Source organism: Syngnathus typhle, linkage group LG9 (genome assembly GCF_033458585.1).
Source record: "Syngnathus typhle isolate RoL2023-S1 ecotype Sweden linkage group LG9, RoL_Styp_1.0, whole genome shotgun sequence".
Lineage (NCBI taxonomy): Eukaryota > Metazoa > Chordata > Actinopteri > Syngnathiformes > Syngnathidae > Syngnathus > Syngnathus typhle.
This window is the reverse complement of record NC_083746.1, coordinates 657,395-675,755: the sequence shown is the minus strand read 5'-3', so window position 1 is coordinate 675,755 and position 18,361 is coordinate 657,395. Positions and strand designations below refer to the sequence as shown.

General features: G+C 49.6%; 2 protein-coding genes across 6 annotated transcripts; one reads left to right on the top strand and one right to left on the bottom strand.

The window, feature by feature from the left end:
* Nucleotides 1-16: 16 nt before the first annotated feature.
* Nucleotides 17-4,992, bottom strand: gjc4b (gap junction protein gamma 4b). The gene is made up of 3 exons (XM_061286425.1): nt 4,641-4,992; nt 1,346-2,513; nt 17-1,223 (listed from the first exon to the last, which is right to left on the bottom strand). Exons 2-3 carry the CDS (start codon nt 2,487-2,489, stop codon nt 1,210-1,212), a joined length of 1,158 nt encoding a protein of 385 aa, XP_061142409.1. The 5' UTR covers nt 2,490-2,513; nt 4,641-4,992; the 3' UTR covers nt 17-1,209.
* A 10,996-nt stretch (nt 4,993-15,988) lies between these two features.
* On the top strand, nt 15,989-18,254 carry faima (Fas apoptotic inhibitory molecule a). 5 transcript variants are annotated; one of them, XM_061286429.1, is made up of 5 exons: nt 15,989-16,146; nt 16,606-16,734; nt 16,793-17,021; nt 17,124-17,173; nt 17,534-18,254. In XM_061286429.1, the coding sequence occupies exons 1-5, from the start codon at nt 16,048-16,050 to the stop codon at nt 17,681-17,683; spliced, it is 657 nt and encodes a 218-aa protein (XP_061142413.1). In that variant the 5' UTR covers nt 15,989-16,047; the 3' UTR covers nt 17,684-18,254. The 5 variants fall into 5 exon arrangements, with proteins under 5 accessions (XP_061142413.1, XP_061142412.1, XP_061142415.1 ...); XM_061286428.1 differs by having other exon boundaries at nt 16,031-16,146; nt 16,558-16,734; XM_061286431.1 differs by having other exon boundaries at nt 16,079-16,183.
* Nucleotides 18,255-18,361: the final 107 nt, after the last annotated feature.

The following is an 18,361-nucleotide window of genomic DNA, read 5'->3' as shown; positions in this document are numbered from 1 at the left end:
ATAAAGCCACTTCAAGCATTTTGGCGAATATTTTATTGGAAAAAACAACGACCACAAAAACTAGCATTACAAAAAGGGTATAAAAAACGTACAAAAGTATCATTCTACAAAAATACATTGAGATGACTGTTTTTGAGTCGGCACAAAGTGGCACTGAGCGGGTCGACTTCACGTACCCCAAAAATCCAAAGGCCTTGAGTTCACATTGAAATGATTGCGAGGTTTACAACCAACCAACCAACCAACCAACCAACCAGTCATTCAATAACAAGTATCCCTTTTTTGGAACAAACGAACGTGTGCTCCGTGTACCGATTTCCGAAAAAGAAAATGAACTCGTACCAAAGCAAATGGTCAAAACGTGCCCCCGCCCCCCAGACTCAATCAGGCTACGGAAGGGAGCTAAGACAGCAGTGATTTATATATAGATAGCGGTTGTATACATAAAATCAAAAAGGCGCCTTTTTTTGACAAGATTGTAGAAAAAAATAATAATAAAGAACAATATAAAGAGTTTTCAAGCATTACCCAGGTTTGTCTGTCTTTGGACGGAGGCACCTCACTCCGGCGTGAGTGTTTGCAAAGCTGGTGCAGCATGGCCGCCAACAACAACAACAACAACAACAACAGAACAGTACCCCAAAAAATCACTGGAGGGCCTTGGTCTGGTCAACCAACACTTGGTCCAGTCAGTACCTTTCTTTTGAAGCAAGGTGCCTCAGCCATTCAGCTTTGCTCACCGTTCCCACTATTCCCAAACTGTGGCAGGCATTCCAGTTGTAAAGCTGAGATGCATTGAACTCAACCTCCCACACTTCCAACTCTTAAATTGTGACTAGCTCTAAGTCTCCTATAACAAAGATAGATATGTGTAGAAAAGAAAACGAAAAAAAAAAAAAAAAAAAAGGTAGCTGCCCTGAGGGAGACGCTTTATGGCAAAAAGCACTTTGGATCGGACTTTTTTTTTTTGTCTCAAGCAATGTCAGGTTGAGTCCACCGTTCTCCTCCTTTTTGGACGGGCCAGAACACTGATATTGCTCGGGGCTGACTTCATACACCCCAAGCCGGAGAAAGTCACTGCGTCTCTTCCGTACACACACACACACACACACACACACACATTTGTAATTGTTGCGGGTTTCCCTTCTGCCCAATCAGCGATCCAGATGTCAGGTCCGGTTTCCAGGCTGGGCTGGCGCTGACCACTGCCTACGCACGCATACCTGCAAGGAAAGCGAGAAAGAGTTCAAGGTGATGCTCATCGGGCACCCGCGCACACAATTTTCGCGGCGGCTTCTGCATCTCCGCCACGAACGAGGCCTTGGCCATTGGGGAAAAGTCCAACCTTTGTCGGCCGCGGCGGTCTGCTTCTCCTGGGCAAAGTTGAGTCGGTTCTGCTCGGCCGCCGTCCCGTTGGACTCGGGGCTGCTGCTGCGGGACGGGCTGAGCTCCTCGCTGTGGTAGGCCAGGTCCAGATGCTGCTGGGCCAGCTTCAGATGCCTGCGGAGCCTCTCCAGCTCACGCGAGGAGGCCTCGTCGCCAAAGGACTCGCGGCCCGAGTCGGCCAGGTTGTCCCGGAAGCCCGGCTTGCCCGACGACGGCTCCTTCTTGAGCGCCGTGTGGTAGCCCGGAGGCGCCGACGGCTGCCGGGAGATGGAGGACCTCTGGCTGGCCGGCGCCGAGTGTCGGGGGGTGGGCGGGCGCGGGGCGCAGAAGCAGTCGCGGACGCCGCTGATGCCCAGGTGAAGGATTTCCAGCATGGTGAAGAGCAGGCACAAGGCGCTGACGGCGTACATGATGAGCAGGAAGATGGTTTTCTCGGTGGGGCGCGACACGTAACAGTTCACCGTGTGCGGGCAGGGCGAGCGGGTGCACACGTAGGACGGCGCCACCTCCAGGCCGTACAGCACGTACTGGCCCAGCAGGAAGGACACCTCGAAGGTGGCGCGCGACAGCAGCTGGAAGATGTACACCTTCATCAGGCCGTCGCGCTTGATGCGCCGCCGCCCGTCGTGTTTCTTGCTGGGCTTCTCCTCCACTTCCTTGTCCTTCTCCGGCTCAATCTCCTCCAGGATCATGGGGTCCTCCTCGCCGTTGTCCTCGGCCTCCTCGTAGTCGCGGTTGGCGCCGCGGCTGACGATGGGCATGCGCTTGCGGGCCCGCGGACGGTAGTCGGCGTCCTCCATGCGGGCGATCTTGTGCATGGCGAAGCCCAGGTACATGATGGTGGGCGTGGTGATCATAATCACCTGGAAGACCCAGAAGCGGATGTGCGAGAGCGGCGCAAAAGCATCGTAGCACACGTTCTCGCAACCGGGCTGCTGCGTGTTGCACACAAATTTGCTCTGCTCGTCGTAGTAGATGGACTCGCCGCCCACCGCCGTCAGCACGATGCGGAAGACGATCAGCAGCGTCAGCCAGATCTTGCCCACGAACGTGGAGTGATTGGAGATCTCGTCCAAGAGGCGCGTCAGGAAACTCCAGCTCATCTTGCCGCGATCCGCTTCTCAGATCTGAAAAAGGACACCAACGTTACCACCTTGTGACACAGCGTGCAGTTTCAGGTTGAGCCACAAGAGGGCGCCACCGCACTGCTGCTTCCATCCATTCGCACCCGTTTGCCGCTCGGAGAGCATTCACACGCTGACAACGTTCACAGCCACGCTGTGCTTTGGTTCGGCTCACGCATGCCTCCTTTCCAATCTCGCCTCATTACTCCGCACGCAATTTGCTCGGAATCTGACATTTGAGGCCGCCGACGGAGCTTAGGAAGCAGATCGTTACAACAAAATGATCAATGACCCACCCGGCGAGTAAGGGGTGCTTGTGCTCTTAACTTGGACTGACTAACTAGTGTCAAGTATCCAACACGTTGCGCTAGGCTAGAGTTGCCCATCCAGTAAAGTACACACAAGTAAAGTTCTTATTGCAAAACCTATTGGGGTCAAGGGCACTCATGGCTCCATTATGAAGACGTGCCCCGCTCCGCAGGCGCATCCCAACGCTTTGCAATACTGCCGGGACGTCAATTTGTTCCATTGGCCACTGGCAAAAGGCGGCGCACCGCCACCGCCGCTTACGTGGCCGCTCGGCCGGCCGGGTGTGGCTGCTTTTGGGCGTTGGCACTGTAACTCAGATGCCTCCTGCTCTCTTGAGGCTTGCGGCCTTTGTATCGTTTCACACGCTTGTCGTTTTCACGCCTCTTTCAAAGCGTCACTCTCACCTTTCTTCCCTTCATGTTGGCATGCAGATCAAGCCGAGAAGCTGCTCTGCTCCTTTACGCTTCACTGCTCACGCGCTAAAGTATTCCTCTATGAATCCCCGCTTGCGCAAGTTTCCGACGCAGAAAAGTGCTGAACGAGCATTTGCTCTTTCAGAGAAGACCCTCAAGCCACATCTGAGACAGCAACAAGGACAAAGAGGCTTCTCAATCACGTTGAGGTCTGTCAGTCTGGCGCTTAAGTGGTGGGGAAGCTCAAGTTGAAGTCGTTTTCAGGTGTCAGAGCAACCCAGCCAGCAAGGAATGTGATTTTTGCTTGCTTTTCATGGGACAAAAATGACCCCGCCGCAACATTTGTCTTCTTCCCATTTAAGAGAGAGAAAGCCTCATCAAACTTAGTGATGAGACTCAACTGGTAAGTCAAAGTATCGCTGTAGGAAGGCTAGTATCAGTGAGAGGGCGTCACTTTTTGGTCAAATAAACTTTCCAATGTTTTGCCTGCTGAAGTCCAAAAGCAGCCTTCGTTGGTTCGTCAAGGTTGTGACAAAGGTTTTCACAACTTGAGTCAATATGACAAAGTGTGTACTCACAGCGATGACTAAGCCGAGCAAACAGGGAAGAAGAAAGAAAAAAGAAAAACGCTTCCACATCTGGGAGGTTAGTTAAGAATTCCTCCACAGGCTGAGCTGAGAAGGCTCAGCGGGAGGGGGTGGCTTGCAAGGGGGGCGCTGCATTTTGGAAGCCAAATAAATGCTCCAAAATGGGCTCCTCTGATGTTCCTTTCCGCCAGTTGGAACAAAAACAATCCTGTAGGGCGTCTTAGCAAATACAACGAGAGGGGGAAAGGCGATTGTGACGCTTGCAATGTTCCTCGTGGTCCATTTCGCATGCTCCACGTGTTTTATTTACCCCGCTCGACATTTAGGCGAAAATGACTTCGCAACCACCAACAAGTTGGAAAACAAACCGAGACGATGGACAGTTTGACGTTGGAAGGATGGACGCGTGGTTGCATGGATGCAAGGAAGGAAGGAAAGAAGGAAGGAAAGAAAGAAGGAAGGATGGGGAGGACAAAAAGGTCCTTCTTTGTGCCCTTTCGTCACATTTCACGCCTCAGACTCCGATCGTCCACGTCAAACTTTGATATACGTTATATATGATTCACGGTTCAAACACGTTTCCCCAAAAGGCACAAATCGCGTTGAAGGCAGTTTGTGCGCGCGCGTGCGTGCGTGCTGCTGCCAGACATTGCGCGTAGCTTCTTCCACGTAGTCAAATGTTAGCGGAGGGAAACATTCTTTTTGTGCTCGCACTGAGCCAAGAAGTCGCCTCGCCACGGCTGAAAAGTTTGCGTTCAAATCGTTGCTGCTACCAACACAGAAGCTGCTTTTGTTCGCCATGCAAGTAGCCAAACAATTACCTTGCGATTGCGATGCTCCTGCTCCGGCTGCTTCTTCTTCGCTGCTGCTGCTCGGACTTTCTTCTCGCTATTTATTTTTTCTGGTTGCACGCACAAAAAAAGAAAACACGCGCCACGGGCGTCCTCGTTCAAGCCATCCGTGGTGTCCTCTTGTCGTGCTGGAGGAGTTCGCTCGTGTGCTTACGCGGCGGCGACGTCGAGAGCTTTTGTGTGCGTTGGACGCGAGCAGCGGGCAGGCGGGCTTTAGACAAAGACTGAGTGCATGGAGCCCCGCAGGGTGGGTGTCCCCCTCCTTTTCACCGCTGCCGCCGCCGCCGCCGCCGCTCCTGCTGCACCACCCCCTCCGCCTCAGCCTCCGCCTCCGCCTCGCCTTCCCTCGTCCGCGTTGGCTGCTCCTGATGCAACCTCATTTTTGCCGATCCTGCCGGCCGGCCGGCCGGTCGGTCGCCCGGCGTCCCCCCCCATGCAACCACCCCCACCCCAGCCCAGCCCAGCCCGCACAACCGGTCCAAACGCCTCGGTGCCGTTGAGACTGTGTCGCCCTCGAAGTCCATAGGCGGGAGTGAGTGTGTGCTGTCTCCCGACCTACACACATGACGTGACAAATAAGATATATTTCCGATTGAATTATGACGTCGTTTGCAATACGATGGCAAATTCTTCATTGTGCTTTTCTGCTTCTTCTGAATTTAAAGCCGTAGCACCCATCTGCACCATTTCTAAACTTGAAATCAAAATTCGAACCACCTTTGAAACTTTGCATTCATTTGCTAACAAATGGGACTTGGCTTTCTTCAAGGAGGCCACACGCGACCTCGTCGCAACGCAAAATATCGGGTGAGCGAATCGACAGTCGCCAGCCGAGACACTCGCAACGTTGCCGCTTGGCGAGTGTGGCTGCTTGTTTGCGTTTGTCACGTTTCTTTTTTCTATTGTTCACTCATTTGCTAGCGCTCGATGTTCTAGCTGAGGTCGACGGAGCGGCACGCTGGCCATTTTCAAGGAGGGAGGGAGGGAGGGAGGGAGGTAGGCGGCCATCTCGGGCCCAAAGCTCCAACTGACACCTTTGCGCAACTGAGCACGACGTCATCGTTTGACGATCCTTGAGCAGCGAAAAATGGAGCTGCTTCGTTCCTCGCTTATGGAGTCTGCCTGGCCGGGACGGTTTTTGGTCTTGTGTGCGTCAAAAGCCTCCCGAAACAACCTCCAACTTTGTCGCCGAGCTTTCCGGGGCTGCCGACGCCAATGACGCGCGGCCGACTCGTTTGTACACTTTGCAGCATTTCCACCGGGAGATTTATGCCCCGCGTTCCGACGTTAGTTGGCCCGGATCGTGAATCACAAGTTCGGCGGACGCCTGAGCTCAGCACTCTGAAGAAAATAAAAGTGCCCGCCCCATTGCACAATAGCCCAACGTAAAGCCTTAAACTGCACTCCATCAAAAAGCGAGCGTCCCTTTCAAGACTGCACTTCTTCCCCGAGGGATGACTCGGCACTTTCACCAGAGACTGGGGGGGGGGGGGGTGACAAATGAGGTGAAAGAGAAGCGGCCTCGGCGTGACTCATCCGCACCGTGACGATTTTTGCCCACTCGGAAATGTATAAACGACACAACGCGAAAATTGCAGCTAGACAGTTCGAAATGGCAATTTGCGGCCCTTTGGAATGGAGGAACCAATCAAATGCGCGAGCTACGATCAATGCGGTTATCGTTTAATGGGCGTCGCAAAGCGGGGGTCAGCCGAGGAATGCGATGCCCTTCCCCCCTGGTCGGGGGGAGCGGCGTGGCCCTATTGTCAAGCGCGGGTCTTTTATTCAGAGCATGTAAGAAAAGATCATCCGAACTGAGGCCTTGCCTCCGTTTGCCGGCGGCTCTTTTGGGCGTCGCGTTTCTTTTTCCAAAAGCGTATCTGGAACGACGAGGCAAACGCCTGCCTGCCGTACTTTCTTCCGGTACTTTGTTTTGTAGTACCGAGCGAGCCGCAATTGCATTCATTAGATCATCGTCGCGGGCGCAACGAGGAGTTGAGTTGCCTGCCTGCCTGCCTGCCTGCCTGCCAGCGACTTCTTGGCATCTTCCGATCTTTCATCCCTTGAAGATCACCGCACACGCATCGGGCCGACTCGGCGGATTTGTCAACCGATCTTTTTTTTTGTCTTCAAACAGGCATTCGAAGGATGTGGAGCAAACGCTGCGACGCAGCTCCCCAGTTTGTGCGCTTCACTTGCTGCCGATGGACCACTATTCTGTGTTGGGGGTCGGGACGGGTGCTCCGTTTGCACGCTCACCTTGTTGTAAAGTGGGGGAGGGGTTCCCTTCCTCCCTAATCTCACCATGACTCGGCCCCCTTCAATTCCCCGCTGGAATGTGGCGTAGCACGGCGCGGCGGCGGCACGGTTCGCGGCAGCCCTCGGTAGGAAGCGAGGCCGGCGCACGGGTGGGACCCGCAAAAACAAAGCCCTCACCCCCGTACTTCTTGGGAGGAAGGGTACAGCGTTGCCGTGGAAACAGACTACAGCCCTACCCCCGTGCCGGCCGCAGCAGATGGTGACGGTGTAGCTGTGGCGGGATTTAGAAGATCCTTGTAAAATCACGCCTCTTAGTTCACTTTACATTCAGGCCACAGCTTAAGATGTGAGTCGTCAATGAATGAATGGCTAGACGTTTTCCAGGTCCTTTATTCCAAATTTGAAAACAAAGGAGATGGCCAAAGCCATGATCAAAACAATTGTGGTGCCTCAAATGCGTCTGGCCTTTGTGTTCCGTTTGCTCGTCGTTTTGTTTGACTTACCTCAAGGCGCCCCCCCCCCCCCCCCCCCCCCGTTCAAAAGTGAACCCAGAGACACCCTAAAGCACGGAAAGCGTTTGGCTGGAGCGCCGTGCCGTCCCACGGGCGGCTCCGTCGCACCGTCTCGCCTTACTTGTTGCGGAAAAGCTCAACATTCACGTGAGAGCCATGCCAAACTTTTGGATGTTATTGGAGGGTTGCACACTTGGCTGTGTGTGTGTGTGTGTGTGTGTGTGCAGCACATTACTCAACTCCGCAGCTGTCCACATCTGGTATGGAGCATTGCAACATTGCACTCTGACTTGTTTTCTCTCCGGGGGCCATTTTGAAAAGAGAAACGTGCAGTTCTGCTCTTGCGAACAAACCGACTCCTCACGGCTAGGGCTTTTTCGCACTCCTCGGCGCAAGCGTGCCAGTGAGAGTACACAAAAATAGAAGCGCCAGCGTCCGGTCCAAAGTTCAGCGCGCCTCGACTTCGGAGCGGGGCTACCGACTTTGAATGGCACGCGTTGTCGCCGTTTGATCAGAAGACAAGCGGCGTTTGTTTTTCGCGTGCTCCGGCTCTCTGGGCGCTGAGGTCACAAAGTTAGAAGGAAGGCTTTCTTTTGGGGAGACTCGTGTGAAATGACACACGCTTTCCTGAAGATTTCAGCCGCTGCGTCAGAGAAAATCCGAATGAATACATGACTAACGTCTTCCCATGGTGGGATTTGATTCCATTGGCTTGGCAAGCAGAGCATCAAACACACGCAGACTTTCATTTCCATTTCCTCTTGCTAGATAGTGGTGCCAACCGCCAGCTTGCACCAACTAAATCAAAACAAAAAGGGGGAAAACGGCCCCACCGACTCTGCGTATTCAAAAGAGCTGACCAGACAATTTCAAGCCTCTGAAAACAATTTCAATGGTTTGGGAAGGGAATTTTGCAACGCCATCACCATCGTTCCCGCAAACATTTGGATGCAAAGATGAGAGTTTCGCCATAATATGGCCCGGGAGTTGGATCTGATTGGTTCATTTGATTCAGAGCGTTTGCTACTCTTGTTGTACTTGCCTCCCTCCCTCCTTCCCAAAATGTAGCACCACCTGTTCTGTCACGTTTGGCTAAATGAGGTGCTGAGATTCTTTCAAAGATTGTGACGCTAGCGCATGACTAAGCAGGCCGACAGGATAGATGGGCTGGAGGAAGGGGGAGAAAAAAGAAAAAAAAAAATTGAACAGTCATTTGACTCTTTTTCACAGCCAACAGTTTAGCAACATTTAAAAAGGAGAACAAAACGAACAAAACAAACACTTTGGAGGTCCCTCTCACTACATCCCGAAGGAAAAAAAAAAAAAAAAAAACACCCAGATGCTCATGCTCCAGACCTTTGTTTATTCAGCAAGCGGCTGCAAAATATTGCGTGTTGACATTCCAGTGCAGCGATCCTGTCCGAGTGGAGCAACGGCCGTTTGGCGCAAACAAATCACAACTTGGAAATGCTGCCGGCTATGACTTTGCATTTGCACATTTGGAATTCTTTCACCTGGGATGGTCACTTTTAGCAACTCATGCGGTTGATGGGAGGTTTTTCCAAACATTGCTTGTACTTCAAGAGTCCTTTTTTGGTTGGCTTTGCCAAGTGCCATCAAAGAGTCCATCGTTACGCTGTCCTTTTTTGGTTGGCATTTGCCAACAGCTTTGCCAGGTGCCATCTTTTGACCTGTTTGACAACATTCTTGCGACGACGACGCCCTTACGCTTTGCATCTCTTTTCATTTGGAGAAGCGCACAAGACAAAGAGAGTTGCTGTTGGGTTCTGGTTTTGGGTGGTGGGGCTGACACATCCCATGTCGGGATTGCTCAATGCTAAGACTGTGTCGACCGCAAAATTGTCTCGCTGGTTGACCGCAATTTGGACGCTCATCGCTCATGCGTTGACTGTGGGCGTTTTTCATTCATGGACTTTGGACTCCATTTTATGACATATTGTCTTGGCGGGTCCATAAAAACGTAAGAACGAAAGCTTCTGCAGCTTCTTCTCAACGGTCTCGATCCCTTGAAAGATTTCGACGGGTGGATCACGAGGCCGAGAACGAGCCGCATCGCCTGACCTTGGCGAGTGGGGTGAAAAGGACATTTCAAGTGCTCCTTCTCGAATCAACCCGAAAGGCGCTGTCTGTCGTTCCATTTGTCAGGAATTTAAAGGACTCAACAGTGGTATCAGGTGCGCTCGGTGACAAAGAGGGATTTTGTTTGCCGCTTTGTGAATACAAGTCGTTCTTGTCACACCTCCAGCGTGTCAGTAATTGGTGTCTGGCTATTTGTTCCCGCTGGGCCCCATGACTCAGCAAAAGATTCCAGTTTGAGCTAGCTGTTGACAGGACACGCATGATCGTTGCTTCCATTTCCCCTTCTTGCACTTGAGCTTTCTTTGCCATGCTGCCTGCCATCTAGAAATCGGAGCTCGCTAGACGCCCTCTAGCGGTATGCCAAGAAGAATCAAGGCAAAAATGTTCTGTGCAGCAGCCCAACTTGTCGAAACACAGCGTTTTCATTTATGTTTTCTTTGTGGAATAGGCAAACTGCGCCTGTTTTTATCCACCTAAGAGGAGCGGCCATTTTGCATGACTGTTCCTCCTATAGAATAGATCTTTATTGTCATTGTCACACATGTACAACCGAAATTTAATGAATTAAATTCATCTATATTGCACACATGTAATATCGGTCCTTGTTTTGGATAATAAAACGGCGTGACCTATATTACAGCTGGAGTTTCTTTCGCATCCTTTTCCAGCGTCTCATTTTGGCACGATTGTTTTGTTTCGCCGCTCGTAAAGCTAACGAGCTATCGTTTAGAGACAGTAGAGCGTTTCAAACGGCAAAGGTTACCTGACGAACGCGTCTATGACATTGCGAATCAATCTGGATGGGCGAGCAACTTTGATGAGGATGACACCCGTGTTTGCTGTTTGCCCTCCCTCCATGGCAAAATGCCTGCATTATGAACTCTTTGTGTTTACAAAGGCCTGCTGTGTTGCCTTATTTGACAGGAATGGCAACAAGCGGCGGGGTCGAGAGAGCGAGCGAGAGAGCGAGCGCCTTTGTCAACGTAACGCCGATACCTATCGGCTTTTCCCCTCCACAAGCCGTCGTCTGTTTTGGACGCACCGCCGGCCGCACATTTCCGTGGCTGCTTTGTGCACGTGTTATTTTAGCCCAAACTGGGAGGCCGGGAAATTCCTCGGTAGGCAAACGCGGTTGACCGTGATTGCCACTAACTTCGGGAGCATAAAAGCGGCGGATCGGGTTTTAAAGGGAAGTCAAAGACGATGTAAGGCAAGCCTACGAGTCCGTTTCCATTGTGTTGTATCGTGGCCGTAATGACGCGCACACTCTCCAAGTTTAAAGGACGTTTAATAAGAACGGCACACACAGTACAAGCACATGTTTCTGTCTTGTACAACTTCTTCGGTCTACCATCAATCCTCAGTAGTCAACTCTAAGGCGAGTGCGCCCTCTACTGGGTAAAAGTAGAAGTATCACATTGGCAGCAAATACGCACTGAAATAATACTTATACCAAACGACATTACCAAATCAATACACCACATCTCCCCCACATTTAAGCAAAAACAACATGTGTTATACACTCAATAAACATAAACAGAACAATTACTTAATGTAACCCAGTATGACTTCTTTTTTTTTTTTCAATAACATTCTACTTTAAGGAACAAAGTCTTTGAGGTGAACAGGGGTATGTCTCTCTCTACTAGAACGTCTCAACTCTGTCTGGGGTGGTACAACCTTTTCATCCTGGGTATTGGTAGCAGGTGGTAACTCGGACACCTTCTCTGAATTAGAACTCAGTTCTAACATCGGTGGTTTATTTATTTCCGGTAGTGGAATCTTTGCAACAGTCTCTGGAAAAAATACTAAGTTTTTCTCCTTCTCCACCGTTGTCTCGAGATTGGAAAATCTTGCTCTTACTTGATCTACATGCCTTTTCACAACTTGACCAGTACCAACACTAACGGTATAGGAAAGGGGTCCTGAAGTGTTTTGGATAACACCAGGAATCCATTTCGGTCCATAGGAATAGTTCCTGATGAGTACGTCCTCTCCTGACGTAAACCCTCTCTGCTTACTCCGTGTGTCATGATTTTCTTTCTGTTTAAGTTGCTTTTGTTGCACTTTGGTTTTCAAATCCGGAACAACCAAATCCAGGGCGGACCTTAGTCTGCGTGACATCATGAGTTCGGCAGGTGATAAGCCTGTTGTTGCGTGAGGTGTGATCCGGTAGCTAAACAAGAATCTTGATAACCTTGTTTGTATTGTCCCTTCTTTCATCTTCTTCATCCCCTCTTTAAAAGTTTGAACTGCTCTCTCTGCGAGTCCATTTGAGGATGGGTGAAAAGGAGCGGATCTCACATGACTGATTCCATTTTGCTTCATGAACGCTTCAAACTCAGCACTTGTGAAGCAAGTTCCATTGTCGGACACCAGCATTTTTGGTATTCCAAAATTACTAAAGCTCTGTCTGAGTTTCTCGATGGTGACTAAGGATGTGCATGTTTTTGTAGGGTAAACATCCAACCACTTTGAATGTGCATCCACAATTACGAGAAACATTTCTCCTAGAAAAGGTCCTGCATAGTCCACATGAATCCTTGACCATGGTGATTCAGGCCATTCCCACGGGTGTAGAGGAGCAGAAGCAGGTGCTTTTTGATGTGCCTGACATTCGTGACATGCTTGAACCGTTCTCTCGACATCTTGATCCATTCCAGGCCACCACATGTATGATCTTGCCAAACCTTTCATTTTAGTCATTCCTGTGTGAGTTTGATGTAACATTTTTAACATCCTACCTCTTCCTTTGGCAGGGATGACCACTCGAGCTCCCCAGAGAACACAGCCATCTCTAACACCGAGCTCCAATTTTCTCTGGTGGAAAGCTTTCAGATTTGGATCGGTTTCTGTGGGCCACCCTTTCAGGATGTATTCATGAACTTGTGATAAAACAGTGTCTTTTGCCGTCCAGCTCTTTATCTGCTTTGCATCTATCAATGTCTCATCCAACATGTCCATCATAAGTACTTGCTCAGTACTCTCCTCTTTCCTTAACTTGACAGGAACTGCCATCCTGCTCACGGCATCTGCATTTGCATGATGTTTGCCTGGTTTGTAGACAATGTTGTATTGGTATGCACTCAACTTCACAGCCCACCGCTGCACTCTAGGTGATCCCATTTGAGGAATTGGCTTCTTCTCATTGAACAGATAAATCAATGGCTTGTGATCCGTGTAAATGGTAAAGTTTCGACCATATATATATTTATGAAACTTTTCAATCCCAAACATGACCGCAAGTCCTTCTTTATCCAACTGTGAGTATCTTGTCTCAGCAGGTTGTAAGGTACGGGACACAAATCCAATTGGTCTCTCACTTCCATTTTCCATGATATGTGATAATACTGCCCCCACTCCGTAAGGGGAAGCATCACACGCCAAAACCAACTCACGGTCAGCTGAGTAGTGTACAAGAACATCTGAAGTGTTAAGCAAGTCCTTGGCCTTTTGGAATGCCTCTTCTTGTTCTTTGTCCCATTTCCAACGAACATCATGTCTCAACAACTCATGTAAAGGTGCCAACAGGGTTGCCAGGTTTGGAAGAAACTTGTTGTAGTAGTTTAACAATCCCAAGAATGATTTCAGCTCTGAAACATTTGCTGGGGCAGGAGCATCTTTGATTGCTTTGACCTTTTGGGCAATGGGGTGTAATCCTTGTGCATCGACTTTGTAGCCCAAGTACTCCACTTCATCTTGAAGGAACGTACACTTGTTTCTCCTAAGGCGTAGTCCCGCTTCTTTCAATCTGTTTAGCACAGAGTCTAGGTTTTTTAGGTGATCAGATTGGTCCATGCCACTTACCAATATATCATCTAGATACACAGCTACTAGAGGAATCCCACATAAAAGACTCTCCATCGTTCTCTGAAATATGGCCGGGGCAGAGGCCACACCGAATGGAAGCCTGTTGTAGGTGAACAATCCCCTGTGCGTGTTCACGGTGAGGTATTTCTTGGAGTCCTCATCCATAAGTATCTGTTGATAAGCATGACTCATGTCTAACTTAGAGAACTGCTTACCCTTTGCAAGTGCATTGAACAAATCCTCCACTCTGGGTATCGGATACTGCTCAAGGGATGACACGGTGTTTACAGTTAGTTTATAATCTCCACATAATCTGACTGTGCCCACTGGTTTCAGGATAGGTACCACTGGTGCTGCCCATTCTGAGTACTTAACTGGTGTGATAATGTCTTCTTTTAACAGTCTGTCAATTTCCTCATCCACTTTTGCTCTCATGGCATAAGGAATAGACCTTGGACGGAAGAAGCGCGGAACAGCATTTCCCTTCACATGAATAGTGGCTTTGGTGCCCTTTAAAGTGCCCAGCTCCTCCTTGAAAACTTCATCATGTTTGCACAGTACTTCTTGTAAGGTCACTTTTGTTTCCACTGTTCTCTGGTCTGTGTGTATCTGATGTACTTGTCTTTCTTTGTGTCTGGCTTTTATTTCTTTCCAATTCAGCTGAATGTCCTCTAGCCAGCATCTGCCTAGTAATGAGGGACCATCTCCTTTCACAACCACTAGGGGCAGTTTAGCTCTTTGCTTTTTGTACTTGACTTGGACTTGAGCTGCTCCCACAACTTCAACTCGATCCCCAGTGTATGTCTCCAACTTGAGTCGTACTGGTTTAATACAAGGAGTCTTGTTGGTTCTCCATGTTGTCAGGAATGTCTTCTCACTCATTACTGTGAGACTGCAACCTGTGTCAATTTCAAACTGAACTCTCTTCCCATTTAGTTTCATGCTCTCTGTATACGGATCAACTTTTCTCAGGTATATGTCACTCATGCGTCCCAGCTTAAACTTTATATTTTGTAAAGGAAAGGAATCTTCTTCTGAACCATCTGTATCACTGTCCTCTGGTCGCTCTTGAACGTTATGTGACCGATAACTTGAACGAGACTGCTCCTTTTTAGCTGTAGGATTTACTACATATCTCTTTTGTTTGCTTTTATTTCTGCAGGCTCTGGCAATATGACCCACTTTTCCACATGCATGACATTTTTCTTGTTTAAACTTACATTCTGCAGCGTTGTGTTGTCCTTTGCAACGATAGCACTCTTGAACATTTCCGCACTTGAACGCACCTCGCTGCTGCGGACCTTTGTTTACTTTGAAGCACTTCGCAGTGGCGCACGGATTCTGCAGGTCTTGCGCATTTTTAGTTGCTGTTTCTGCCGCAACGGCAATGGACAAAGCCTTCTCACACGTTAGATCTGCTTCTGCCAGGAGTCTTCTTTGAATCCGATCATCATTTATTCCACAAACGATCCTGTCTCTCAACTTTTGCTCCAAGGTGTTGCCATAATTACAGTCCTGGGCCAGCCTCCGCAGCTCCGCTACGTACTCCATCACCGACTCATTTGGTTTACGACTGCAAGAATCAAACTTGTACCTCTGGACGATTTCACTTGGCTTTGGGTCGAAGTGGTTTTTTAGTAGTGCCACCAGCTCGCCGTAAGTCTTCTCTTTTGGTTTAGTTGGACTAAGGAGATTCCGCATTAAACTGTAGGTAGATGCGCCGACAACGCTGAGGAGAATAGCTCTCTGCTTATCCCCATCATCAATCTCATTGGCCTCAAAAAACTGATCCATTATTTCACAGTATTCTTCCCAGCTTTGATTTTTCGCATCAAACGCCGCCAGAGTGCCAATGGTCGCCATCTTCTACAAACTTTCACGGTACTTGGTACTCCTCCCTTTTTAAGTCCTTGTCGTCCGAACAACTCGTCCTTCCTTCAAAACTTTGTTTATCCTCGTCGCCAAAAATATGTTGTATCGTGGCCGTAATGACGCGCACACTCTCCAAGTTTAAAGGACGTTTAATAAGAACGGCACACACAGTACAAGCACATGTTTCTGTCTTGTACAACTTCTTCGGTCTACCATCAATCCTCAGTAGTCAACTCTAAGGCGAGTGCGCCCTCTACTGGGTAAAAGTAGAAGTATCACATTGGCAGCAAATACGCACTGAAATAATACTTATACCAAACGACATTACCAAATCAATACACCACACATTGGCTCTTCCTCTGAATGAAGGAATGGAAAAGCAGTGAAATAAAAGCACCGCGAGTGAGCCTCCCCGGAGGGACGGACGATTCCACAAGACTTTGGGCCAGAGAAACTGGACACACCCTAAACTGCATGGTCAATTGGGGGATAGGTAGCCAGCCTACTTGCAGACAAACAACATTCGCACGTCACGACATTTGATGGTTTCTGCTTGCAGGAAAGACGAAGCTCTTCCTTCCTAAAATGTGGAATGCCGTTAAGAGTTGTTGACTACTGCCGCTCTCTGGCTGAAGCGGGGAATGCAAGACTCTCATTAACATAAACAGTATTGTAAAGTGAAAAAAACAACATTGTTCGGATACAAGACACTTATCGGAAAGGAGATTTCTTTTACTTCTCTCTTTCTTTTGTTAAGCTTAAAAGCCGCGTTGGGTTTTAAGAAGGCGCGGCCAAGCATACACGTAAGCGGATGTCATGTTGCTATGGTTACACGATACCGTGCATACAGCTCAAGCTCGCCCCGCGTTTTGCTTCGAAAGTCGTCTGTTACACGCTACACCCCATCCCGCAAAACAGTCAAGGTAATTGGTGATGGTTAAAAGGCTACATTAACGCAGAGTAAGTTGTATAAAATGAGCCCGAAAAGGGAATTCTCTGGGTATGTACGATGGATGACGCGAGCTAGCGGTGGATATAAGCTAATAGCAGAGATTACGACTGTCCTTGCAGCAGTGTTTCCGGTTTTGTTTTCAAAATAAATAGAATGGACGGGCTTCCCGAAGCCCAAAGCAATCAAAAGCCATCCATTGATTATTTAAAGTCGAGCAACTGTTACTTTTATTTCATGCGCATATCCAACGATTCGGGACTAATCTGTGATGTTGCGCGAGCGAGGATCGTTCGCTGTTAATTGTGAAGGAAGGGGTGACGCTGAAACGTCAAGTTCCATTCCAACCAATTTGGACCTCGTTTCTCTCGCTCTGGAATTGAAGTGTCAACTCATCTCTTTTGATGGCTCCGTGACCTCCTCCCTCGCCAAGGTTGTCATGTCCGCCATGTCCGGCGACCTCGCTGCCGTGTGGGACGTGGCGTTGAGCGACGGAGTCCATCGGATCGCCTTCGAGCACGGCACCACCACCGGCAAGAGGGTCATCTGCGTCGACGGGAAGGTACGACATCTGAGAAGGGGGGCGGGCTCAAATAGTACCCTGAACTTTGTTTTGCTAGGAGGTGCTGAGGCGAGAGTGGATGTTCAAGCTGGTGGGCAAGGAGACGTTCACGGTGGGCAAGCTGGACACCAAAGCCACCATCAACATCGACGCGGTCAGCGGCTTCGCCTACGAGTACACGTTGGACATCAACGGCAAGAGCCTGAAGAAGTACCAGGAGAATAGATCCAAGGTGACCAGCACCTGGCTGCTCAACCTGGACGGGATGGATTCCAGGGTGGTCTTGGGTGAGTGCCTCCTCGTACACTGCCTCTGGGGTGGCCACGCGACTACCGGGACTTATCATCAAGTGATGGGCCGAACATCAGCTTCCCTTTCTTGTCTTGCAGAGAAAGACACCATGGATGTTTGGTGTAATGGACAGAAGATTGAAACTGCAGTAAGTGCATTTAGTTATGTCTTTTTCCTCCCACCATTTAAATGATGTGATATGCTTTTGTCAAAATACTGCTAATCATCAAGGATTGTGCCAGCCAGCCAGCCAGCCAGCCAGCCAGCCAGCCAGCCAGATCTTGAGACCTGGGAGACTGTAGGAATATAAAAAAAACAATTTCAAAAGGGCTTTCAGAAAGCGAAATCTAGAGAGTGGGGTGGAGCACCCGTAAAGACAATGGAGGCAGCGTGGCGGCGGCGGCGGCGGCGGCGGGCCTTTGTCGCTTCCAGAGTCAATAATCAGAACACAAAAAGAGTTCCGTATTGTTTGAAGCAAATTCCAAAGTCGCTGTGTGTCGACTCCAAGGGCGAGTTTGTGGACGACGGCACGGAAACCCACTTCACCCTGGGCGAGCACAACTGCTGCGTCAAGGCGGTGAGCAGCGGAAAGCGCCGAGACGGACTCATTCACACGCTGCTGGTGGACGGGGCCGAGATAGCCGAATGCGCCGAGTGACCTTGCGTCCCAAATAGCCAGCCAGCCAGCGGTCGGTCGGTCGGATGGGCCCGCTCTTTGGATCCCTTTGCAAAACACTGGAAAAACTCAATTGCACTCCATTGTGAAAACATGAACATTATTGTGTGAATGCGCAAGAGCCCAAGTCCAATCACTCTCTCCTTCTTTGTCCTTTCTATTCATTCCAATGGATTTTGGGCCAAAGAATCCCCTGTTGGCCAGCATCCCATTTGATAGGCCGCTCCAGAAGCCACGACGTACGTGGCTCGGGAACGCCGCCACTTTTCTTTTAAGCTGCCATTGCCGGGCCGCTTCGAAGCCCGTCTATGGGACGGCGGGCGGACACGTTAGCGTGAATCTTTGTGTTTTTAACGGTGACGGTGAAAGATTCCCACCCAGCAGTCGTGTGGAGTTACTTGAAAGAAACGTATTTTTCATAGTTGCGCTCTGTGAACAGAAGCTGCGTTCGTTTGACTTTGTAAGTCCTTTCTCGTCAAGTAGCTGAGTAGCAGTTGATTTTGTGACGCCAACTGCAATCAGTATTTAGCTCAATAAAAACAGAAGTACTGTACCATCAATTTATTTGTTTGACTTTTTCCGGACTAAAGCGTCCGTGACGTCTGTCCGCTTGGGCCTCGCTTCTGGCCTTCTGAACTTTTCTCTCTTATTTCCCTTTTG

Coding starts and splice junctions, on each gene's coding strand:
- faima (XM_061286427.1), top strand. CDS start 16,444: ATGTTGCGCGAGCGAGGATCGTTCGCTGTTAATTGTGAAGGAAGGGGT. Junction 17,022..17,123: donor GGATTCCAGGGTGGTCTTGG/GTGAGTGCCTCC, acceptor CTTGTCTTGCAG/AGAAAGACACCATGGATGTT. Junction 17,174..17,533: donor GACAGAAGATTGAAACTGCA/GTAAGTGCATTT, acceptor GTCGACTCCAAG/GGCGAGTTTGTGGACGACGG.
- gjc4b (XM_061286425.1), bottom strand. CDS start 2,489: ATGAGCTGGAGTTTCCTGACGCGCCTCTTGGACGAGATCTCCAATCAC.